The 23,640-nt window shown below is 43.6% G+C and overlaps 1 protein-coding gene and 1 long non-coding RNA gene across 3 annotated transcripts in view; both read right to left on the bottom strand.

Moving 5' to 3' along the window:
- NDNF (neuron derived neurotrophic factor) overlaps nucleotides 1-23,235 on the bottom strand; it is a 47,883-nt gene extending 24,648 nt beyond the window's left edge. Inside the window, exon 1 of one of the 2 annotated variants that reach the window (XM_043438295.1) lies at nucleotides 22,680-23,235. In XM_043438295.1, coding sequence (XP_043294230.1) covers nucleotides 22,680-22,693 — 14 coding nt within the window. In that variant the 5' untranslated portion in view covers nucleotides 22,694-23,235. Of the gene's footprint in view, nucleotides 1-21,034; nucleotides 21,162-22,679 lie in introns of those variants that run through there. The other variant, XM_043438294.1, reaches the window with a different exon arrangement.
- LOC122422073 lies at nucleotides 13,281-19,605 on the bottom strand. The gene is made up of 3 exons (XR_006263721.1): nucleotides 19,595-19,605; nucleotides 14,916-14,924; nucleotides 13,281-13,656 (listed from the first exon to the last, which is right to left on the bottom strand). It is a non-coding gene; the product is annotated as an uncharacterized LOC122422073 (long non-coding RNA).
- Nucleotides 23,236-23,640: the final 405 nt, after the last annotated feature.

Raw genomic sequence — 23,640 nt, 5'->3', positions numbered from 1 at the left:
CGTGACCTTTTCTCATTTTGTGGATTCCTCTAGACAGCAGTGACAGTTCTACCTGCCTAGGAGAAACATGATCAAAGCAAATTTCTCCATCACCTTCACATTAACCAAGGTCCTGCAAATTCCCGTAGAATATGTGAACATATTTGTAAAAAATGTCATCAAGCTTTTATAGACATTACAGGGTATAAAACTTAATAAGATCAGATTCATCAGGATAAATAGGCCACACATAGTACACAATTAGAAAATTCATTGAGTCATTAAGATTCACTTAAAAACTATCCAATGTGCCCAACCATGTGTCTGCCACAAACATGAAATAAATTTACAATGACTAAAAAGAAGGATGGGCATTCTGAATTTACTTGAGACAAACGCATCTGGAATAAATAAAATCTAATGTTTAATTACAGAGACTGGAAAGTGCATGATTATAATTTAGTGAGGATAATTTTAAGGAAAGGTCTGCCGCAGAGATTTCTGTTATTTTCTTTTCCTTTTTAAGTGCAAACATTTAGTCTTTTAACTTCTATTTTTAAACTCAAGGGCATTTGTTTTTGTTTGAATCATCCATGCCACATCTGATAATAAATCTGAAGCATCTGATCTAGCTGTAAAGAAAAAAGTGTAGCTTTGGTCAGGGGAATGGCCCCCCATGTCTGCCAGGATCTGTTCTGTAAGCAAGGAGGGGTGGGTTGTGGCGGGGGTGGGGGGGTGCCGGGGGGTGCTCTGTCTTTGCACTTTGACAAAGTAAAATGCCCATCCTGGATCTACAGATTCCCTCAAGGTAGAAAAAAAAAGGGGGTGGAACCTAAATTCCCAGGAGCTGTTTTGTTCTCCTGTCTTTTGTAAACAATGAGAATATTAACTGAAATTAATTGGTTGTCCCTATAAATATAGATAGCCTCTGCTACGGTTGAAAATTTGAGGGAAACAGAGCATATTGTGGTTTGGTATGTTTCCATATTGGATAAGGGTGAAAGAAGCAAGTAGAAGTCCAGGGCTCCCGGTCAGCACTGAGTGGTCCTCTGCCCTGGCTGGGTAAGCTCTTGTTCCCTGATAACTTCAAATGCAGCTGCAATATTTCTAACTCCTATGGCTCTATAGAGCAGCGCCGGGCTTGGGCACAGAATTCATAGGCTAAAGCTCTCTAAATGCAGGCTGTCATTACAGAGTGGAATGATTATTAAGGGTTTTAGAGTTCATTATGTCAATAATCTATGGATTAGGGACCTTCACAGGCATTTCAATGGCAATGATTCCAACCTCCTCTACCCATTCTCTAAATGACTGCCAACTTTCATTCTGGAAGGAAATTAAATTAGTATGAAAAAGCAATGTAAAATTAAAACATGCCAAAGATCTGAATAAAGTTTCCATTCTGTCATCCCCTCCCCTCTGATCTTCATGGTATGCAGTTCATAGCAGGGCCAAGGCTGGGGCACTTTAATTTTAAAAGATAGCCAAGCCTACATAATAAGAATAGCTTGAAAGAGGATCAGGTTTTAAAATGAAGTAACCTTGTATTCCAGCACCATTAATGCCAATAGAATAATGAACAATAGAAATGGCCAAAACAAATGTACTACAGATAGAGGGTAGTCTTTGATTTAAGAAGCCAGATTCATTTTACCAAAGGAAGGAGTAAATCTCCTAAAATGCATCTGATAGGGGATTCAAAGGTATGATAAATTTAAAAGCAATTTAGAAGATAACGCAAAGTAAAACTGAAACAAGATTCTAAATATCCTCCTCCAATCAGAAATCCCTCTGTAGTGACAGTTGTGAGAGCTGGGCTCATTTTCACTGTCTTAGAAACTAATGATTCCTGGAGTAATGAAAGCTCCTAAGGGAGGAATAATGTGCTCGGTTGCTTTTCTTACTTTAGTTTGGCAGCTAAGCCTTATTTCCTGTTGATCTGCAACAAAATGGAAATGACTTCCCGTGCAATGTTCCCCAAAGTTGTTCATAAACGGCACACGCCATCCCACAGAAATTCAGCTAATGGAACATGGCAATGTGCCAAGAGCACCCAGCAGCATCTCATATCCCTTGAAGATGGGATATGAACTGTCATGGTCAGCAGAGTCCCTGCTGTGTGAAACATGCCAAAAATACACTGAAAGTATAGTGACCTTGACTACCCACCCATACCGGTCCACTGTTTACCACTGAGTTGAGCTGATGTTAATTATGCATAAGAGTAAGTGAACACCTACCAAGAGGAAAGTGTGGCTGAAATTATAAACAAGTGCTTATCAGAGCTGGAGTGAAAAATCCCCAAGAACTGGTGAGGACAGAATAGGCCTCAGAGTGGAGGTAAGAGGAGAAGAATGAACTAGACTCAGGAAAGGGAGATGGAGGTAGGGAGGGCAGGGAGTTGATGTGATAAAGAACTGCATCAGGAAGAGTTAAACAAATGTCAGCTGAGCCCCTGTATGCGCTGGATGCTGAATGACATGCCACTTGTGCAAGACTTTCTCTTCTTGAAGTATTTACAGTCTAGCAAGAAGTGAGGAAGAAAATATTCTTATGCAGAGGTGAAGAGAGATCAATAGGAAACTAATGGCAAAGATCTGTAAAAGCAAAACGCACCTTTCTAAAGAGTGTGAAAACTTAGCTAAAAGACTATAAAAGACTATAAAACATGGTTCAATTACTGAAATTCCTGGGATGAGTTCTGAAGAGGGTCCTTAAAATGTCACCTCATGTGCCTGAGACCATGGAGAAAGACCCCAGAGGCAAGGACAAGTATTTCTTCAAGACAGGATACTTTTTCAAAAATCACTATTCTCTTTTCCACACAAAATCTCTGTCCCCTGCCATCCCCAAGGTCAGGAAGCATGGTTCAGGGGAAAAACCACAGACTGAGCGTTAAGACACATCTGCTGTGGGCAGGAGAACCATCCATGATGGAGGCTTGTTCTCAAGGTTCCCTGCGGCTGTGGGTCCATCTAGGGTGAGCGCATCCAATCTCTCACAGAAGCCGGCAGCTCAGCGCAGAAGCGAGGCTCCGCCAGGACACACTGCAGCTTGGGTTCCTCTGGGTCTAATTCTCAGACAAGAAAGAACAGGCTACAGACAGAGTGAAGGAAAACCAGCCTACTTTCATGGAAACATGGCCATGCACTTAATGAACTGAATGGTTACTGCTGTAGGTGAACCTTGAGAAAGGGTCTCCACAAGCACAGTAATAGCACAGAAGAATATCAGTGTGAAAGTCTACTGGCAAGTCAACCCAATTCTCCTTTCCTGGAAATGATCATTAACACACTAGAGGTGGGTTGCTGTAGACTTACTGGAGGTTGGGACTATAGTATACCAGTTACAAATTTGATACTTTTACAGTTATTTCAGCCTGTAAAATAAATTCCTATAAAAGCTCCAGGAAAGGAACTTTTCAGGAAGATACTCCATAGATTTCTTAGGATACCAAAAACAAAATGTGGTCAAAGGAGCTAAAACTCAAAAGAACAAGAATTTTCTAAATTCTGACTCCATATTCCAAACCAAACTGGGTAATGTCAGAGTCAAACTGTTAGTGGCTCAGCCAAGTCCAGTTCTTTGGGACCCCATGGCCTGTAGCCCACCAGGCTCCTCTGTCCATGGGATTTCCCAGGCCAGAACACTGAGTGGATAGCCACTCCCTTCTCCAGAGGATCTTCCTGATCCGGGGAACGAACCCAAGTCTTCTGCATTGCAGGCAGATTCTTTACTGTCTGAGCCACCAGGTTAATAATATGAGGATCCAAAAGAAATATCCTAGGAATATATAATCTACTTATGAAGACAAAAGTTACATACCCAGACACCAGAGTCCAGTCACGTCCATATCACTCATTCACTATCTTGTTCCTTAACACCTATGCAATGAGTACTTGCTGCATGCCTGGCGCTCTTCTGAGGACAGGGGTGACCTTGTGAATCTATGTTCTTGTGTGGCTGACAGCAATATCCAGATGCATAAATAAGAAAACACTATTGGCTGGCTTTCATTGCCATGCAGAGAATTAAGAGGCCTGTGGGAAAGAGAGTGTGGTGATGCCTACTCTAGATGTACATTTTTTTACATATTTTATTATTTTTCTGGCTGCACCATGTGGTATGTGAAATCTTCTCTGACCAGTGATCAAACCCGTGCCCCCTGCATTGGAAGCGCAGAGTCTTAACCACTGGACCACCAGGGAAGTCCTCTAGATAGTATATTTAGAGAAGATTTCTTGGAGGAAATGGCATTTATTCTGAGATGTAAAGGAAAGGAAGCCAGTAAAACAAATGTCAGGGGAAAGAGCATTCCTGGCTCAGAAACAGCAGCTGCAAAGGCCCTAAGGTGGCACAGGTGTGGGGTACCACCGAGAGGAAAAGATGTCCATGCAGAACAGAGTGGGTGAAGGGGAAGTGAAGGCAAAGGGGACACCACACACAGTCTTGCAAACCATACGAATAAGTTAGGATCCTATCCCAAGTATGATGGAAAGCCCTTTAAGCAGGCCAGGAACCATGGTCTGCGTTCATGGTTTTAGGAAAACTGTCTACTGCATAGAAGATGGATTTGGGGAAAGGGATCGTCGTTAAAGCAAAAACCAAACTCATCTCTGTAAAAGCAAAAAGAACGGTGAAGGGAAAGCTACTACAGTTGTTCACGGTAGACATGCTGATGGCTTAAACCTCATGGCAGAGGCGGAAAGGAGTGGGGAGATTCAGGATATGTTTAATAGGCAGGGTCAGCAGAATGTGCAGGTGAGCTGGAGGCAGGGAGTGAGGAATCAAAGATAACACCTTGATTATAGGAACCCAGATACAAGAAAAGGACAAAACATAAGTAATGGAGAGATGAAAGAAATCAGAGAGAAGGGAGATTAGTCAAGCAGAATTTCAAGCTGGCATCAAATAATTTTTGAGGTGTTGGCTGTCTTAGATACAGTTTTTAAGAGTTAATTTTTATACTGGATAAAGTATTAGAAAAAGGAGAAACATAAATATACACAGGCCGGGGTGGGAAGCAGCAAGATGTGTGCATTGATTTCAGTTGTCAGGTTGGGAAAAGGTGGTAAGACATTCTGGGGAGAGGCAAGACACACACACACACAGACACACACAGACACACACACACACAGACACACACACACACACAGACACACACAGACACATACACACACAGACATACACACACACACACATACAGACACACAGACACACACACAGACACACACAGACACAGACACACATACAGACACACATACACAGAGACACACACACACAGACAGACACAGACACACACACACAGACACACATACAGACACACACACACAGAGACACACACACACAGACACAGACACAGACACACACACAGACACACACAGGCAAACACACAGACACACAGACACAGACACACAGAGACACACAGACACACAGACACACACAGACACACACACACAGACACACAGACAAACACACAGACAGACACCCACACACAGACAGACACACACACAGACACACAAACACACAGGCAGACACACACAGACACACATACACACACACACACACACCCGTAGTTGTTTCTTTGAACTATATTTGAGGTTGACTACTTTGTCAAAAGTTCTGGTAAGGAGTTGTTTTTAGTAAGTGAGCAGGAAAGCACGGAAGACAGATAGAGAAGTTATGAAGAATATCTGAGAAGAAAACACTGCCATTTGGCATGTATGACCAGACCTCTTCATGAGCTGTGTCCAAATGCAGAGACAAAATACAACTGAGAACTTTCTAATGAACCCACGTCTGCCACGTGTCACCTAACGGACGCTCCCGGGCCCTTTTCTGGCAAACAGCACCAGAACAGTAGAGGGATTCCAAGACAGAGGGACAAGATGAGGTGGACTCCACAGGTGTGGGCAAGAGGCAGGCAGGCTGCGCGCCCACGGACAGGCAGGCAGAGGCCGTGGACATAGCAACGGTGTGACCCCAGCGGGTCACTGGACAGATGCCGAGCCCTGGAGGGTACCAGTCTGAGGGAGGAAAGTCAGCCGTCTTTTCAGACATCCTGTAATACACATATCAAGCATTCACTAAGTACTGATTGACCAACGGGCCAAGTTTAAGAAGGATTACATCTGAACTGAGATCGTCACTATTTGTTTGGTCTGTGCTGGGTCTCCGTTGCTTCCCCCAGGCTTCCTTTAGTTGTGGCGAGCGGGGGCCACTCTTGTTGTGGAGCAGGGGCTTCTCTTTGGGGTTGCTTCCCTTGTTGCGGAACACAGGCCCTAGGGCGAGCAGGCTCTGTAGTTGCGGTCTGCAGGCTGAGTTGTTCTACCAGGCATGGGATCTTCCCCAACCAGGAATCGAACCCATGTCCCCTGCATTGACAAGCAGATTCTTAACCACTAGACCACAAGGGAAGCCCCTTGTTACTGGCTTTGTGTGTTAGTGACAGCAAGGATAAAAACCAAATGATGAAAGCAAAACCCTGTAGCAGGATTCTAAGAATCCATCAATCCCTCACTCATGCATCAGCCACAATCTTGAAACTTTCCGTCCTTCCATCTCTCTCGGAGCAGATATACTACCTCCTCAAAAGAACTTCAAAATCTAAAAGGTGTTTTTAGTTCTACTCATCATACTAACAAAACCAGGTACTTCAATTATCCGAGTTCAGAGATATTCCTGTTCTCAGGACAAACCTGGTTTTAAGACTTGCTTTGGCAATTCTGCCAGCTCTGTCTGCTGAACACATGGGCTGCATCTTCCACAGGTTATGATCAAAGAAATCTTTTATACCCGAGCTTCTAGAGATGTAATAAAAAGTGTTATTCATCCACAAGGCAGTGACAACAGAAACCTTTTTAGGAGAGCAAGCAAGGTGGAACTGCAGAGCTCACTGCCTGATTCAACAGTTATTGGGCACTTACGCTGTGCTAGGCACTCCTTGAGGTCTGGAAATGTCGCAGTGAACAAGATGCTTGCGTGAGGTTCTCATGCTTGCAAAGCTTACACTTTGTTGGATTTAAGAGAGGCTCCAAATAAAGATTCCCCTAGCAGGAGAACTGAGATGCAAATGAGAGTGAAGAGGCTGGAGGGGAGGCCACAGGGAGGGGAAGGCCGGAGGGAGCAGAGGTGGCTGGGTTGTCAGGAAGACCTCTCTGAGAAAGTGCTATTTCAGCGGGGACCTGAGGGAGAGACTAAGCCCCGGAGAACCACCGAATATTGGGGCTAGAAGGGACCTTTACAGACAAGGAAACTAAGGGAGACAGAGGGGAAGGACCTGCTTCATCACCCGGGCTTCACATTCTGCCTGCATGAACTGGGCTATCCTGTGGCTCAGCAGTAAAGAATCTGTCTGCAGTTCAGGACCCTGGGGTTCGATCCCTGGATTGGGAAGATCCCCTGGAGAAGCGAATGGCAACTCACTCCAGTATTCTTGCCACAGAAAATTCCATGGACAGAGGAGCCTGGTGGGCCACAGTCCATGGGGTCACAAACAGTAAAACCCTCAGCCACCCAAAGGCTTGCGCCCACATGGGCAAGCCTCAGGGACCACAGTGACAATCACTTCAGGTGGGGAACAGCTGACCAATGTTAACCCCGAGGTTGGGGGGGGGGCTAGGAAGGGCGACACCACATTTTTTCAAGGTCCATTATCAGATGAAAGAAGGATTAGAAGCCCTGTGGCTAGCCCAGCTAGTCCAGGGGCTGGCAGGGCATGACAGGGAAGGAGGCGGGAACATGGTGAAATACTTCTCTGATAAAGCCCTGAAACTGAACAGAGCACTTTAAAAAGTAAGAGGTGTTCCGACAGAAAAAGGATGCTGCCAGAATTTCCCTGGGGAGATTCCTAATAGGATTGCAGCAGCGTGGTGTTTACTTAGATGGCTTGTTATCTGAGCCCTCTGTTCACTGTCAGTAAGTGAGCTGCTGTTTATTAAGTGACTATTGTGAGTTCCCTGGGGACTAGAAGGCGGATAAGGCAGAACCAGAGTTCTCCTATAAAAACCAGAGACTTTGGTTCTTCTGTACTTTCTTATCTCACTTGAATTATAGCTAGTTTTGTTTTTTTTTCTCGTCCCTAAAAAAATGTTCTTTATGACACTTACATAACGAGTTTACCCAAGAAAGTGCACCTTAGACAGAAATTACCTTTTTACTCTGTATATCCTCTACGTAGACTTTTTACTTCTTGCACAAAGTAGGCACTAAATAAATATTTGCTTAATTTTACTGCTTTCGAGAAGCTTATAGCTGGAAGTAAGGTAAATAACCTCAGATATGCAGATGACATCACCCTTATGGCAGAAAGTGAAGAGCCTCTTGATGAAAGTGAAAGAGAAGAGAGTGAAAAAGTTGGCTTAAAACTCAACATTCAAAAAACTAAGATCATGGCATCCAGTCCCATCACTTCATGGCAAATAGATGGGTAAATAGTGTCAGACTTTATTTTTTTGGGCTCCAAAATCACTGCAGATGGGGATTGCAGCCATGAAATTAAAAGACGTTTACTCCTTGGCAGGAAAGTTATAAACAACCTAAACAACATATTAAAAGCAGAGACAATTACTTTGCCAATGAAGGTCCGTCTCATCAAGCCTACAGTTTTTCCAGTAGTCATGTATGGATGTGAGAGTTGGATTATATAGAAAGCAGAGTGCCAAAGAATTGCTGCTTTAGATCTGTGGTGTTGGAGAAGACTCCTGAGAGTCCCTTGGACTGCAAGGAAATCCAACCAGTCCATCCTAAAGGAAATCAGTCCTGAGTGTTCATTGGAAGGACTGATGTTGAAGCTGAAACTCCAGTACTTTGGCCACCTGACACAAAGAGCTGACTTGTTTGAAAAGACCCTGATGCTGAGAAAGATTGAGGGCAGGAGGAGAAGGGTACAACAGAGGATGAGATGTTTGGATGGCATCACCAACTCAATGGACATGGGTTTGGGTGGACTCTGGGATTTAGTGATGGACAGGGAGGCCTGGCATGCTGCAGCCCATGGGGTTGCTAAGAGTCAGGCACGACTGAGCGACTGAACTGAACTGAAGGTAATTTGAAATGTCTCGCATTAGAAAGATCCCTAAACGTTCTAGACCATGCAGGGCTGCTGGGGATGGTTTTTGGCTGCTCGCTCCAGGCTGATTGCTAGCTCCAGACCCATCTTCCTTCCTTTCCCAGGCATCTAATCCTCAAGGTGTGGAGTGGCCAACCTGAATCTGGGCTCTGTTCCTGGGAACCCTTCCATACCATCGCCACTGGGGGCAGATTAAACACGTGGAACCACTCTGAACCTTAGTTTCCAAGTTTGCTGTCTGAAAGGGCACTGTACCGAGACACTGCCATTTCAGACAACAAACCCCGTGAGATCGCTGAAGGGCTCCCTTGAATCGGTGCACATTGGCATTACTTCAGCAGCACTCGTCCTGCCAGCTGCTAAACCAGGACCCTCAAGGTTATCTGAGGTTTTGATCCCCGCGTTGCATGGCCCATCAAATCCTGCCCCTCTCCGGCTACACCTCCTCTCAAAGGCGCTCTCTCCTCTCTACCCTAGTGGCCAGCACCTCACCGTCCACTTACTGACCCTCCCCTGCCTGCTCTCACACCCGGGTCCCCTGGATCTCTCCTCAGGCCTTCTTCACAGCACTGCTGACCCCCGTGATAAACGAGATTTCATTCTTCTGCTGAAAAAAGAAGTCAGATGCTTCCCGTGAAGCAGAGTCTGAAGGCCGTGCACGCGAGGCCCTTTGGGCCCCAGCCCTCTGCTCACGCGGACTCGCTTCCAGCGACCTCCCTGCGCCTTGCTCACATCCCCGGCGCCTTGCCTACATCCCCGGCGCCAGGAGGAGCGGCCACCTCCGCGGCTGGGACACCGCCGCCCCCTCTCTGGGGGCAAACCACCACGCACTCTTCACTCCAGCGTCTGCAACCGCAGAGAAATCAAGTTGTGCACTTCTCCACGCGCACACGTCTACTGCAAGCCATTTGGCATTCTGTTTGTGTGTCTTCTTGAGACCCCGAGTGCGCGGCCACGTGCCCCCTACGGGGGTGACGCAGAACCCAGCTCCCGGCAGAGGCGGGTGGCGTCTCCCGGGTGTGTCATGGACAAGTGACAACAACACGGCCAGTTGTTCCTGCTTTAGGGAATCTGTCTCACAAGTGAAAATAAAAGCTAAATAGGAAACAAGTTATGAATGCTTTGGACAATTTTATTTTCCCCAATATCTGATGATCCTGAAGCTTTACTCCTTCCTCCCCGCCAGCAGTTATTTTGATAGGACAGCATTAAAGCCTGCTTGCTACCAAAGAGGATTTGGCTTCCCTGCCGAAGCCCAGGACAAAATCACAACAGTAATGTAAAAAAACTATCCTCACGATACTATAATCCAGTGATAGATAGGTGGGTGAGACAGATATACCAGCGACCTTAAACAGGGAACGTGGTTAAACACTAGATTAGTCTTATTTCCAGAAGAAAGGGGGCACACGGGTATGTTCTTCTGGTAAAATGAATTAAAAGTATTTCAACTCTTTGGCCTTCAGATCCAAGGCCCCAAACAAACTGTACAGTCAGAGCCAAGCCTGTGGAGAGGTGAGATAACCTTCAGGGACACCGTCTGCGTATGTGCTTGGTCTTGTCTGACTCTCTGTGACCCGTGGACGGTAGCCCGCCAGGCCCCTCTGTCCCTGGGATTCTCCAGGCAGGAATACCAGAGCGGGTTGCCATTTCCTGCTCCAGGGGATCTTCCCGACCCAGGGATGGAATCTAGTCATTGATAGAGACTCTCGTCTCACCGTCTCACTCTCCTGTCTCTTGTTCTATCAATTCAGGATTATATGTTTCTACAAAAACTTGCATTTAAGTTTTGGTTTGTTTTTCTACTCTCTTCCATTCTCCCCTGTCATGCAATCTTTATGTATGTATTCATTTATTCATTCACATTTGGGGACTGTTAACAAAGCTGCCTAAAATAGAAAATAATCACTGGACTTAGAGGAAGAGGATCAGACTTGGAGAAGTTCTGACTGAACAGTTATTGGCTTTTGTACTTTGAGCAAAAGTGCAAGCCTCCTACTTAATCTCTTTGAGTTTCAGTTCCCTCGTCTACAAAATGAAGACAATTATTCCCAGGATTATAATAAGATTAAAAATGGTAGACATGAGTGCTTTTTTAAACGTAAAGAAGGTTCTGTTCATTAACAAATACTATAAGCTAGCTTTCTATAAGCTAGTTGCAAAATTTTATTCAACAGCAAAAGACACATGTTTTGCCTTCCTCTTAAAACAGAGATATGAGAAGGAGTTTCAGCATCAGATTATTCTACCTTTATTTACCTAATCGATCAGGTAAAAGGTTAGATTCCTATTTAATAAGAGACTGACTAGAAACACAGAGGAAAGGGTGAGATGTTAAGTTTTTAACAATAATCACACAGACAGTAGGAAACTGTTACTCTTCCCTTTGTTACCCTTGATATGCCGCATCTGAAGACATCAATATTGTTTAATAAAAAAGGTGGATTATAACTGATTCAAAGGTGAGTGTACGCAGGCTTTTTAGGCACTAGATCCAGCAAAGGCTTTAAGAGGCACGTGTTGAGATTAGAGAGATGAGGATTAGGCTCAGTTCCCGGGATGTTCTGCATTATTATTTCTGGATTAAGAGATGATTGAAGAACAGGACACTCAAAAGGCAGACGATGCAAACAGGCCTCATAGTCACTGTTAATGAAGAGTTTATAGCAAATTATGATGAAATAATACAAACATACACCCCTAGAACCATTGGAAAGATGATAAACTACAGAATACTGACCCAGTGTGGGAATTCACATCCACAATTATTTCTTTCCTTCCCCCCCACCTCAAAAGTAAGAGATATATTTAGGTGTGGTTTTCATTCTTATTAAAATCTTTTTAAGGGAAACATTGAGGAAAATCTGCAGCTGGTGAGTCTTGGGGGTCAAGGGTGTTCATTACAAGATACAACCTGCCAAGAGGAAAAGATGCTTCCAAACTGCCTCTTTGTGGTCCTTGCTTTTGTAAGTGTGAATAAACTTTAAACATACAGTTTTTTCAATTATAAGACTGAATTTGGTGGCTGAAGCATTAATATGGGTGTGTGTGTATAAATATTTTCATTATTTGAATTTAGTTATTTATCATTGTGTTTTAAAGGGCTTTAAGCATTTAGGATATTCATGTCTATAATAGCTCTCATTATTCCACTGAAATGTGCAATCCCATCCAACTTTTTGGAAATCACTGTTTTAAAAAAAAATCTTAAAATTGAACTAACTTCAAATCTTACCTCTCAAAAATGTCACATTATTAATGCAATAATAAAATAATTGTAGTGTAGAATTACTACTTTTTTTTTTTTTGCATGCTGAGTCGCTCAGTTGTGTCTGAGTCTTTGTGACCCCATGGACTGTAGCCCACCAAGCTACTCTGTCCATGGAATTTTCCAGGCAGGAATACTGGAATGGGCTGCCATTCCCTTCTCCAAGGGATCTTCCCGACCCAGGGATCAAACGGGTGTCCCCTGCATCTCCTGCATTCACAGGCAAATTCTTTACCACTGAGCCCCAAATCAAGATTGCTGGGAGAAATATCAATAACCTCAGATACACAGACAACACCACCCTTATGGCAGAAAGTGAAGAAGAACTAAAGAGCCTCTTGATGAAAGTGAAAGAGGAGAGTGAAAAAGTTGGCTTAAAACTCAACATTCAGAAAACTAAGATCATGGCATCCACTCCCATCACTTCATGGCAAATAGATGGGGAAACATTGGAAACAGTGAGAGCCTTTATTTTTCTGGGCTCCAAAATCACTGCAGATGGTGACTGCAGCCATTAAATTAAAAGAGGCTTACTCCTTGGAAGAAAAGCTATGACCAACGTAGACAGCATATTCAAAAGCAGAGACTACTTTACCAACACAAAAGTCCACCTAGTCAAAGCTATGGTTTTTCCAGTAGTTATGTATGGATGTGAGAGTTGGACTATAAAGAAAGCTGAGCACCAAAGAATTGATGCTTTTGACCTGTGGTGTTGGAGAAGACTCTTGAGAGTCCCTTGGACTGCAAGGAGATCCAACCAGTCCATCCTAAAGGAGATCAGTCCTGGGTGTTCACTAGAAGGACTGATGTTGAAGCTGAAACTCTAATACTTTGGCCACCTGATGCGAAGAGCTGACTCATTGGAAAAGACCCTGATGCTGGGAAAGATTGAGGGCAGGAGGAGAAGGGGATGACAGAGGATGAGATGGTTGGATGGCATCACCGACTCGATGGACATGAGTTTGAGTAGACTCCGGGAGTTGGTGATGGACAGGGAGGCCTGGCGTGCTGTGATTCATGGGGTCGCAAAGAGTCAGACACGACTGAGCGACTGAACTGACTGACTACTGATGTTAAAACGGACTCTGCAGCTTACTGATTTTTCAGTACTAAACCTACCATATATACTTGGAATATGTTTCAAAATTAGAGGGTATATGTCTCTAATACACTTATAACTCATTTTTTAATCTTTAATTTTCTCATTAGACTCCACTTTGTGAGGAAAATATTTTATTGTTTCTTTTTCCAGACAACTTGTTTCTAAAGTATGTTAAAATCTTTGTCTGTTACACACACATATATGCATCAGACACAACAAACAGTGTATCTTAGGGCACTTTAACACCTAGGTTTGGATGGCTGGTCAGTGTTTAAGAGGAGGGCTCAAGAAAGGAAAAGAGATTTGCCTACAAGAATTGATTCCATAGCTATAAAAGTGAAAGTGAAAGTGAAGTCATGTCCGACTCTTTGGGACCTCATGGACTGTAGCCTACCAGGCTCCTCCGTCCACGGGATTTTCCAGGCAAGAGTACTGGAGTGGGTTGCCAGTACTCTTAGCTATATGCAGACTTAATAAAGCAAAGTGATGAACTAGTTTGCCTTTTGTGATTGGGGTAGAATCTGTGCAGTGTTTGGGGATGTGGGGAGACAGGAGAGGTTTACACCAGACCTTACATATAGTCGGCAATCTTCATTTCACTTTCAAAAATTCCCCTTATTAAAAAAAAAAGCCTTTAGCTTTCTCAAAGGACAGGTGTGGGGCGTTATTTATCTACTTATCCTTGCTTAAGCTTTGTGTTATTTTAAATTGAATGTGTTTACTCTCAAATAAAAGTTGTTTGGCATGACCTTAAACACAGATTTTTAAAGTGGAAAATGTAATCATTTTCCCCTAAAAAATTTCCTAATAAGTGAAACTATCAAAACAAATATCAAATAAACAAAGAAACAAATAAAACAGAGAAACAAAGAAACATGTAGCACATAGGCAGCCTATGATTAAGGTCTTGTGGACTTATACAATAATAATGGTATTTTTTAATCATTAAATTATTTAAAAAAACTAAGCAGACTGTATCCTTGCAAATTAATTTGGCAATTAATCTAAATTTTAAGAAATTTAGATATTTCTATCAATTTTACTTCTGAAACCAAAGAATTATCACTTTATTTTAAGAGTTTGTAAGTTCAGTTAAGTTTATCTCAGTTTGTTTGAAACTTGAGTCTCAGATTTCTCAGTAGCAGGATATAATAACTTTCTCACTGGGTTCCTGTGAAGATTAAGGAAAATGATAGATGTGGAAATACCTTACAAACAGTCAAGGGCTATGATAATATTAATAAATAGAATCTTTTCCATTTGCATTGTGAAATCCAAAGCACAGAAACAACTTTAACACATTAGTAACTGATGACACTGTAAAACAATAAAATTTTTAAAAATTTCAGAATGTAACACAATATATGTTCTTATGAGCATGAAGATGAGACTTTTTTAACTCTTAAAATACTGAAATATTCAGAACATAATGGAGTACAAGATCTAATTATTGATAACAGGAATTATGAGATGTTTGCACAAATAATCAAGAATACTTTTGAAGACTATGATGACTAATTTAACTGAGGCTTTTTCAGCTACCTGTTCACCTCCTTTCAGTGTCTCTGGCTCCGTAATGTGCTGTCTCCAAATCTCCTAGAGTTGTGATTAAAAAAAATATATATATATACATATATATATATTTCATTTATTTAGAATAACTTAAGCCATTCCATACTGAGATAAATATCATAATTAATTACAGTGGATGCAATGGCATATTTTAATTTTTTTCTAGTTAATTTGTGGGCAGAGCTTACCTCTTGTAAAGGCTGATTAGAATGTCATTTTCACTTCAGATTATTTTTACTTCATAGAAGCTATCACCTTGGCCATTTTTTAAATTGTTCAATGACCATATGATATGGTGTGTTACACTTTTTCAATAGATATATTAAATAATATTAAGAAAACTTATTTTCCTTCTTTATACATAAAAGTAAATACAAATAAAGCATCGGCTATTTTCTTCTTTCATCATAATGAGACACTGTGTTTCTGTAAGAAGGAGAAAGGCACGCTGTTAGGGAATGCTGCTCTACAAGACTGCCACTATCAGAAACTGGATAACTGGTCAGAATAGTTTTAGAGGCAATGGGAAACCTCTGCCTCAATTGTCTAAAAGAGTTTCCTATATCTTTTAGTTAAAATATTTTAAAATCAAATATTGATGTGTTTTAAATCAAATATTCACTGGATCTAACCTTGTAAAAACAATATCAAATGTCCTTTCCAATTCCTTGACATCAAGATTCTGTCTTAAATTCCCACCAAAGTAGGATGAAAGTGAGTTACACAGTTGGTGGGACCCAATATAAGATCTCTTATTCATAAATAAAGAATTTCAAGATGGCAACAACAGAATTTCAGCAATGGCAGAGCATTCAGCTGAGCACTGGGGTCTCCTAAATGCAGCCCAAGAAGCTGGCCCTGGGTATGTCTTACACTAGAGCATAAGAAATGAGCATCGATCACCAGAGGAAGGGAACATAGAAGAGCTATATACTAAAGGCAGGCTGTCTAAAGGAGAGGCTGAGAGAGCCCAAGACATACCCTCTCTAAAATTCTGTCTTAAACTAGCCACATTCCAATCTGGCTTTATCTAGCTATTAACATCTTTGGAAGATATTAGCCAATTGCTGCTTACCCTATTTCCTATCCCAGGGATATTTTCATATTTATAGGGGGCAATGAAAGACAAAATTACTTTAAAAATGAACAATCAAATTTTTTCCAGTGATGCTTTATTACCATGGGAGACCTCCTTGAGGCAGGGTCCCAATACCTCTCAGGCCACGTCTTGGCGGACCGGTCTGTTGGTTTATCTACTAGTACAGTTAATTCTGCTACTGCAGTTGTTAGAGTGCTAAATTTGTATCTCTCATTAAAGAGGCAATTTTATTTTTCTACAGAAAGTAATATATTTTCATAGCAATTTTAGGATCAGCGCTAGACCTGAGATGCTCTCTAGCTGAGACTTGGAGAGGCCAAGCATCAAGTGACCGCTGTGGCCTCCCAGTTTGCCAGGCATTTTAGCTAGCACTGCTGTTTCTGATCTCTGTCGCCACTGCTGGCTACAAATGTCTCTTCACTTACAGGATCTAGTTACTTCTGAATCAACCTGATTTGAAGTTTTTGATATCAGGGAATTTTAGTGAATGTTATAATTTAACGTGAAATTACAACATTTACTAGTACTATCAACATATGAACAACATTTAGATTTAAATCATGATATATATACTAGTATTTATTATTTACCTTTAAATGTATTTTAAACAAGATAACGAAGAAGGATCAAGTACATTGATGTTCATGGGTATGTGTTTGGTATGACTGATAATTTAATCAGAAACACATTTTATTGCTGGAATAAAATGCATAATGTTACACTTGGCAATGCCTATGGGCTTAGAGTACGTATGACTTGAACAAAAGAAAATAATGAAAGCCATCTCCTAGGTTCACATGCATTGCTAGGGTTTACTTTTCACTGTGATGTGCTGTAAGTTGTAACCATCTATCTACTCCAAGAGGTATCTACCTTGGAGAAATTAACCCTAAATAAATCAAGCTCTTTTACATTAGATTTTCCCCTTTTAAACATAATATTTCCATGTAAGTACACAGCATTTGTCATTTTGTCAACTGTCGAGATACGGTATTATCTATCTTCGCATACAAACACTTGTTCATAGTTTCTATAACTTTAAAAATAATCATGGTGATTCCCAAAAGAAGATATCATGCCTCACAAATTTTTCTAATTATGGATTCAGTTTTTACTACTTATTTTAGAAAATGATAAACTTTCATATTTTGTCTAGATCTATATATATATGGATGTTGCCACAAAGAGCAAGAGGTAGCTATGAAATCTTTTGTTGTTAGTAAAACACTCATTTGAATATAACCCATGTGTTTTGGCTATATCTTTTGATTGTGGAATACATTGCTGTTTGAGTGTGCAGCTGGAAGAAGAGGGCTTTGACCTCGATTTCATGTTAGGGAGAAGACAGACGGACAGACAAAAACTTACAACAGTCAACAGTTCCTTTAGTACTGGCTGAAACCATTTAGACTATTGGTTGAAATCATTTCAGCTAGAAAACAAACATGAGTGCATATCGCTAACTTGATTTTTGTTATTTGGTTATTATATATGAGATCTCCATACTGCAGAGGCAGTGTCTAAGTGAAAAGGTTGGACTTCCCTAGTGGCCCAGAGGGGAAAGAATCTGCATGCAGTGCAGGAGATCCGGGTTCAGTCCCCGGGTTGGGAAGATCCCCTGGAGAAGGAAATGGCTACCCACTTCAGCATTCTTGCCTGGAGAATCCCATGGACACAGGAGCGTGGCGGGCTACAGTCCATGGGGTCACAAAGAGTCAGACATGACTGAGCGTGTCATATGAGTTCCACTCAAATGAGTTGATTTTCAATCCTGTATAATCATATTTTTGTTATGCTCCTTCTAAACTTTATATAACCCCATTATTTCTAAAAATATTTTTTTCTCATAACTATGCAAAAGGCAGCAAATTCTTTCAAAAGGATAATTTAAAGAGACATTTGATAATTTAACTATATACATTCTGCCACATTTTTCTTTCTCAAAAGAGTCATTTCAGAATTTTTATAAGTGAAACTGAAAATAAATACTTCAGAGAAATATATGAACCATTAAATATGTGTCATTTCCAAATTTGCTACAAGGAAAAATGAACAAATGAAAGCCAAAATCTATTCACCAACTTACTAAAATAAATCAATTTCCAAAGGATCCGGAACTTACTGAAGGAATAACATGTAATCTTGGAAGTTTCTATACTTACAAACTTGAAGTCTGCAGACTTTAAAGCAAAGTTTAAACCAAATCTAGCTTGGTGAGTTCTTTAAAAAATTGACACTGTAATGGGACCCAATATCCAGCTGTTCTGTGGTCAAATCTGCTCCTTCACCCAAAGGGAAAAGTCTGCAGAGACGTATTGCTAGTTTGCTTTTATTCCGTGCTGATCAAACGCCTTACTCTTACTTTTTTAAAATGTAAAACAAGCAACGCCTTTTTTATTTTGGGTGAATTAATATTATATATTTCATATGCTCCAAATATTTCAAAAGCTTAAAATGTGTGGATGTGTTGGTTTGCAGTTTTTGGTAAAAAAAAGATCAAAATGGAGGGGACAGATATAGACATAGCATCTTTGAGTTTAAGAAGTGTGTTTAGGAAGTAAGCAGCCAAGAAACCACCTGCTTCTGACTCTGGCACGGGCATCAGTGGGATACAGAACAACAGATTCTCAGGTGTCAACTCAGAAGTGCAATAGATACATATACACATCCAAATAAACACAGATTTCACGAAAATGGTGTTGGTTTACCAAGCAATATAACCTGAACTTATGGTCAATATACCACTGTGTGGCTCAATAAAATATTAGCAATTCTGTTTTTCCATGTCATACTATATGATTCTTTTTTTTTTCTTTAACCACAATGACAACAACAGCAGTATTTACTTTTCTTCCTAGGTAGAAATTAACGTGTGGAAGCACAACTGCATGCATCTTAGGTATCGATTTGCATTGCAATACAGAGGAAAAATAATGCAGAATTTAGCCCAAATTCAGGATTTAAATTGCAAAGTATTTTTAAATGGAGCAATACTGAGGAAAAATAAAATAGAACTCAGCCTAATTCAGGATTTAAATTGCAAAGTATTTTTAAATGGAGTATTTAAATGGTGGAGGCCTTGAATTTTAAAATCTGTTTCAACACAGATTTGGTGTGACTGACTATCCAACTAAAACTTTTTAAGCTGTTGCTTCTATTAAATAATTGTGAACCAACAAGGAAGAATAAATTACATTTTTCAAAATAATCGTTGCAAAACAAATATTTAGAGGTAACAGGTACTGTTTCAAGGTCAAATGAATAACCTGAACGATCTTTGCAGGTTATGCTTGCCTTTGACCCAGTACAGAAGATCATAGAGCATGCTCTCTTGCTGGCGTCTACCTAACGGCTACTGATGTTGGCAAGTTTCAGGCATTACCAGGCTACCACTATGAATGCACTGGCCCCCAAAGCAACACCTGACAAGACAGGGAGCAGATTCATTTCAGAGAGCACAACCTGGTTACTACAGGCAACCAACCACCTAGTCATGGGGAAGACTAGGAAGAGCATTAAAATAAATAAATCAAGGCAAATTATGTGAAATCATACTACTCATACTATCTGTTAATTCAGGCATAACTGTTCCATTTCTACCATCTACTCATCCATCATAGCAAAATGAAAAATAAGTTCTGTCCTAAAAATGACAACAAAAATACAATTGGCTTTGAAATAAAAATTCTAATGTGTAGACTGACTGAATAGAAAAAGGAACATAGGAACATAACACAGATACACTTTATTTCTCTTTCCCCACCTTGGTTTCAAATCATGGAGCTTTACAACACATTTCCCCTGCTATCACAGTGTGGTCAGTAAATCCAAGTGAAAAAATGAAAATCTGAATCACCAGGCTCATGAAGCCAATTGAAAAAGTTGCAACATTAAGTTATCGGACCCACTGTGGCTACCTCAAATGTAGCATTCCCTTACATGCCATTATTCTTTACTCTTTAACATTCATACTTTACTACCTGAATGTTCAATAAACTCAGGACAAATAAACTGAGGAAGGGGGCTTCTCTCATTCACAGAAAGGTATTTTTCAATTATATAATTTGCTACATTTTAAAGAGATAAAAGCTGTCTCTGCAAGTGATTAAAAGATGTTTTGTATTCATGGTTTCATCTCTGCTGAAATAAATGTGTAATTTAAACCACACATAATTCATAGCAATTTAGGCCCATTACAGAGTTCTAGCTTCTTTTTTATGATAGTTACTAATTAAAACAGTGCTATTGCCACGCTGAGCCTGCGACTTCGACTTCAACATACAGGTTTAATGAGTAAAATGTCCTGACATAAAAAAGGAAAACAATAATAGGGACAAAGCCGCTAGCTGTTATGTTTCGAGTGTGTGGTAAAGATTAAGTACATTCACTGAAGTTAAGAACTGTGCAAAGGAAAAAACATTTCTTTTTTTAAGGAAGAAGTGGAGGGCTTTTGAGAGAAATATTCAAGAGTATTTCTCAAAATTTCTGGGTCCCTCATTCCCAGCTCCCCACAGCCACCCCCAACCCTGTCAATAATTTAATCTCTTCAGAGTCACTTTTAAAGGATAAATGATGGGATATTTTAATATAATCCTGAATATAGGTTTAGATTGAAAATGGGAATTGGGACCATAATTAATTATGTTGCCAAGTTTTTTGAACTTTAAGAAGACAAATTGAGGCAAATGAGGACATTTATATGACTGCAACCTTATAAAAGTTCATGGGTTAAAACTTTGGTAAATTGACAGAATCTTTTTGACATTTGATTAATTCCATATGCAGAAAGAGTGTGAGGAATTAATATCCTTTTGGTGTTTTCACTTTCTGAAACCACAGTAATAAGAGACTGACATAGAATCAAAACCAACTATAAACACTGCCTTCGGCTAGGGTTACGGGCCTTATTATCACTTTTAATAAACAATAATGAGCAATAAATACCTATCGCCCTCAGTACACTCTGGTCTGTTCGCGTCTTTGCTCTCGCATCCATCCGTCACGTCTTTCAGGATAATAAAACAATTCAATCCCATCAAATGCCGACAACCGCTCCCTCGGGAGGGATGTTTTATCTCTACTTCTGCGAGCCCGGGGAGGATTTTACTTGTTTGAAGGGGGCGGAGAATGGAGCTGGGTCCTATTTATTTCCATTGACGACTCCCCTGGTTCTCACAGGCGCTCAGGGATCGGGTGGGAGGAGAGGAGGAGGAGGTGCGGAGATTCCCTCCTTCAGAAAAGAAAAAAAGGTTCAGGAAGCGAGGCGGGAGGAGGAGGGGTGGAGGGGGGAAAGAGAGCTTAGTGTGTTCGGAGAGATCAGCAACGAAAAATACGTGCACATGTATTTTGTGCGATTTAGCGGGATCGAAAGATGAGAAGTAAAAAAAAAAAAATTCCAACCCAAGTAAGTTGCTAAAAAGAATTCTGTTACACCAATTAACAAACACACCCAGAAACATTTTCTTAGGTTCATTTCCCGCTCAAGGTCTCGGTTTCTGGGAGCGACTTGTACCCAGGAGCGGGAAATGGGCAGCGCCCCGAAGGGGACCCGCGACCCGCCCGAAGGCCAGCTGAGCCGAGCGCAGAGGGGTCCGCGCGGAGCTCCGGGGGCCTCGGGGACCCGCGCGCAGCGAGCGCGGAGTCCTCCCGCCTCGACCTCCGCGGGAGGAGGTGTGCGGTGAGGAAGGGGGCACCGAGGGAGCAGAGTGTACGGAAAGCGTACCCCCAGACCAGCAGTTAGCAAAGTGGCCCCCTTCCAAGAGAACAGCTGGGACCTGGAGCCGCCCGTTCGGGTTCCAAAGAGTCGGGGCCGCCGGACTGCAGCCCCGAAGGGAGGGCGGACTAGAGCGAACCCCGGCTCCCGCACAGACGGGGCTGGGGCGCTCCATCTGCGGCGGGAAGAAGCGTGCCCTCGGTGGCAGTTTTGCTTTCCCGGCTAAAGTAGGATCGGGTCACCGGGCCACCCCGCTCGGCTCGAGGAAGTTTCTCTGAGGCTCGCCTTAACCCGCCAAGGACGCCTGAGGAGCCGGAGCGGTGGGAGGTCCTCCGGGGCAAGGCCGGGCAGAGACCCCGGGATGGTCCGCCAGGCGCCCGCCCCTCGCACCGGCCAGAGCCCTTGCTTCTCGCTTCACACTGAGACGCGCCCTGCGAGACCCCGGGTCCCGCAGGCTTCCTGCAGCGGCGGGCGGAGGGCACGAACCGGGGCGGGCGGCGGCAGCGCTCCGGGCGGGCGGGCACAGAGCGCGTCCAGGCCAAGTCGGGGGGTAAAGGCTTGGCGGCCCCCAGGACGCCGCTGCACCCCGGGCACCCGCCCGCGTCCCGGGCCTGTGCACGCTCTCCCTGCACCTCCGGGGCCGCCCAGCCGCGAAGCCCGCCTGGGGCACCCGCGGGGACCTGCTCCGCGCCCCTGCTGCCCTCAGCTCCTCGGGAGCCGGCGCCCTCGCCCCGCGGGGACCGAGCGCCCGGCGGGGGCCGGAGACGCGCCTCGCCTTCTCCCCGACCAGCCCGCGCGGGTGAGCGCTCCCCGCGCCAGGTCTCGGGGCGAGGCGGCGGGACGTCGGCTTTTTTTTTTTTTCTCCTCGCTACTTACCTTACAAAATGCATGTTTTTCTGAAGGGAAGAGGAAAGATCCCTCCCTGAGGTGTGGTGTGCGAACAAGTCCACGTCCCCGGCTGCTCCGGCCAAGATGCTAAACACCGGTACTCAGGAACCACAAGGACTTGGAGGAGGAGGCAGATAAAGAGGGGGAAAAAATGAAATCGCCCGAAGTGTCCCAACTTTGCGGCCGACGCTGCAAACTTCAAAGGCGGGCGACAACCGGCGGCGCGCGGCCGCCGAAGTTGCTGAGAAGTAGAGCGGGGCGAAGCGCGGGGCCGGGGGAAACCCGGGGCCGAGCGCGCGAGTGGCGGGAGGTCCTTTTAAAAGGCCGGGGGCGTGCAGGGGGCCGGGCGGCCGGAGGAGGCTGCGGCGGAGCTGGGAGCGGCTGCGGGCTCGGCGGACGGCCGCTCGGGACGCCGGCGCCAGGCTGGAGCGCGGCGCGGGGAGGGTCGGGCGCACCCGGCGGCGGCGGCGGGGGCGCGGCTGGGCTCGCTCCGCTCTCTCGCGCCGCTGAGCCAGGAGTGCTGATCTCTCCCGAGTGTCACTGCTGAAGCCCGGAGCCGCTCCCCGCCCGCCCCGCCGCTGCCCGCCCGCCCCCTCCCGCCTCTGCCCACCGTCTCCCGCTCAGTTCCTCCCTCCCTCCCGCTGCGCGCCATCGCGCGCGCGCGCTCACACACACAGACTCACACACACACACAGACACACACACCCGGCGACCCAGCGCTCCTTAGATAGAGACCCTCGCGGGCGGCATCGCGGGAGACGTACTTCGCTCCTGACCTCCCAGCCAGCGGCAGAAAAGCAGAAGGAGGCCCGCGAGACCCGCTCAGAGCTACGAAACCCAGAGAGACGCGTCCAAGGGCATCGTGCTGTCAGGGAGACCCGGGTGCACCATAAGGGGGAACTCGTGTTGATTTGGGGGCGGGGTGGGGAGACCAGCTAAAATCGAGGTT

Source organism: Cervus canadensis, chromosome 19, assembly GCF_019320065.1.
Source record: "Cervus canadensis isolate Bull #8, Minnesota chromosome 19, ASM1932006v1, whole genome shotgun sequence".
Taxonomy (NCBI): domain Eukaryota; kingdom Metazoa; phylum Chordata; class Mammalia; order Artiodactyla; family Cervidae; genus Cervus; species Cervus canadensis.
This window is presented reverse-complemented; position numbering and strand designations above follow the sequence as displayed.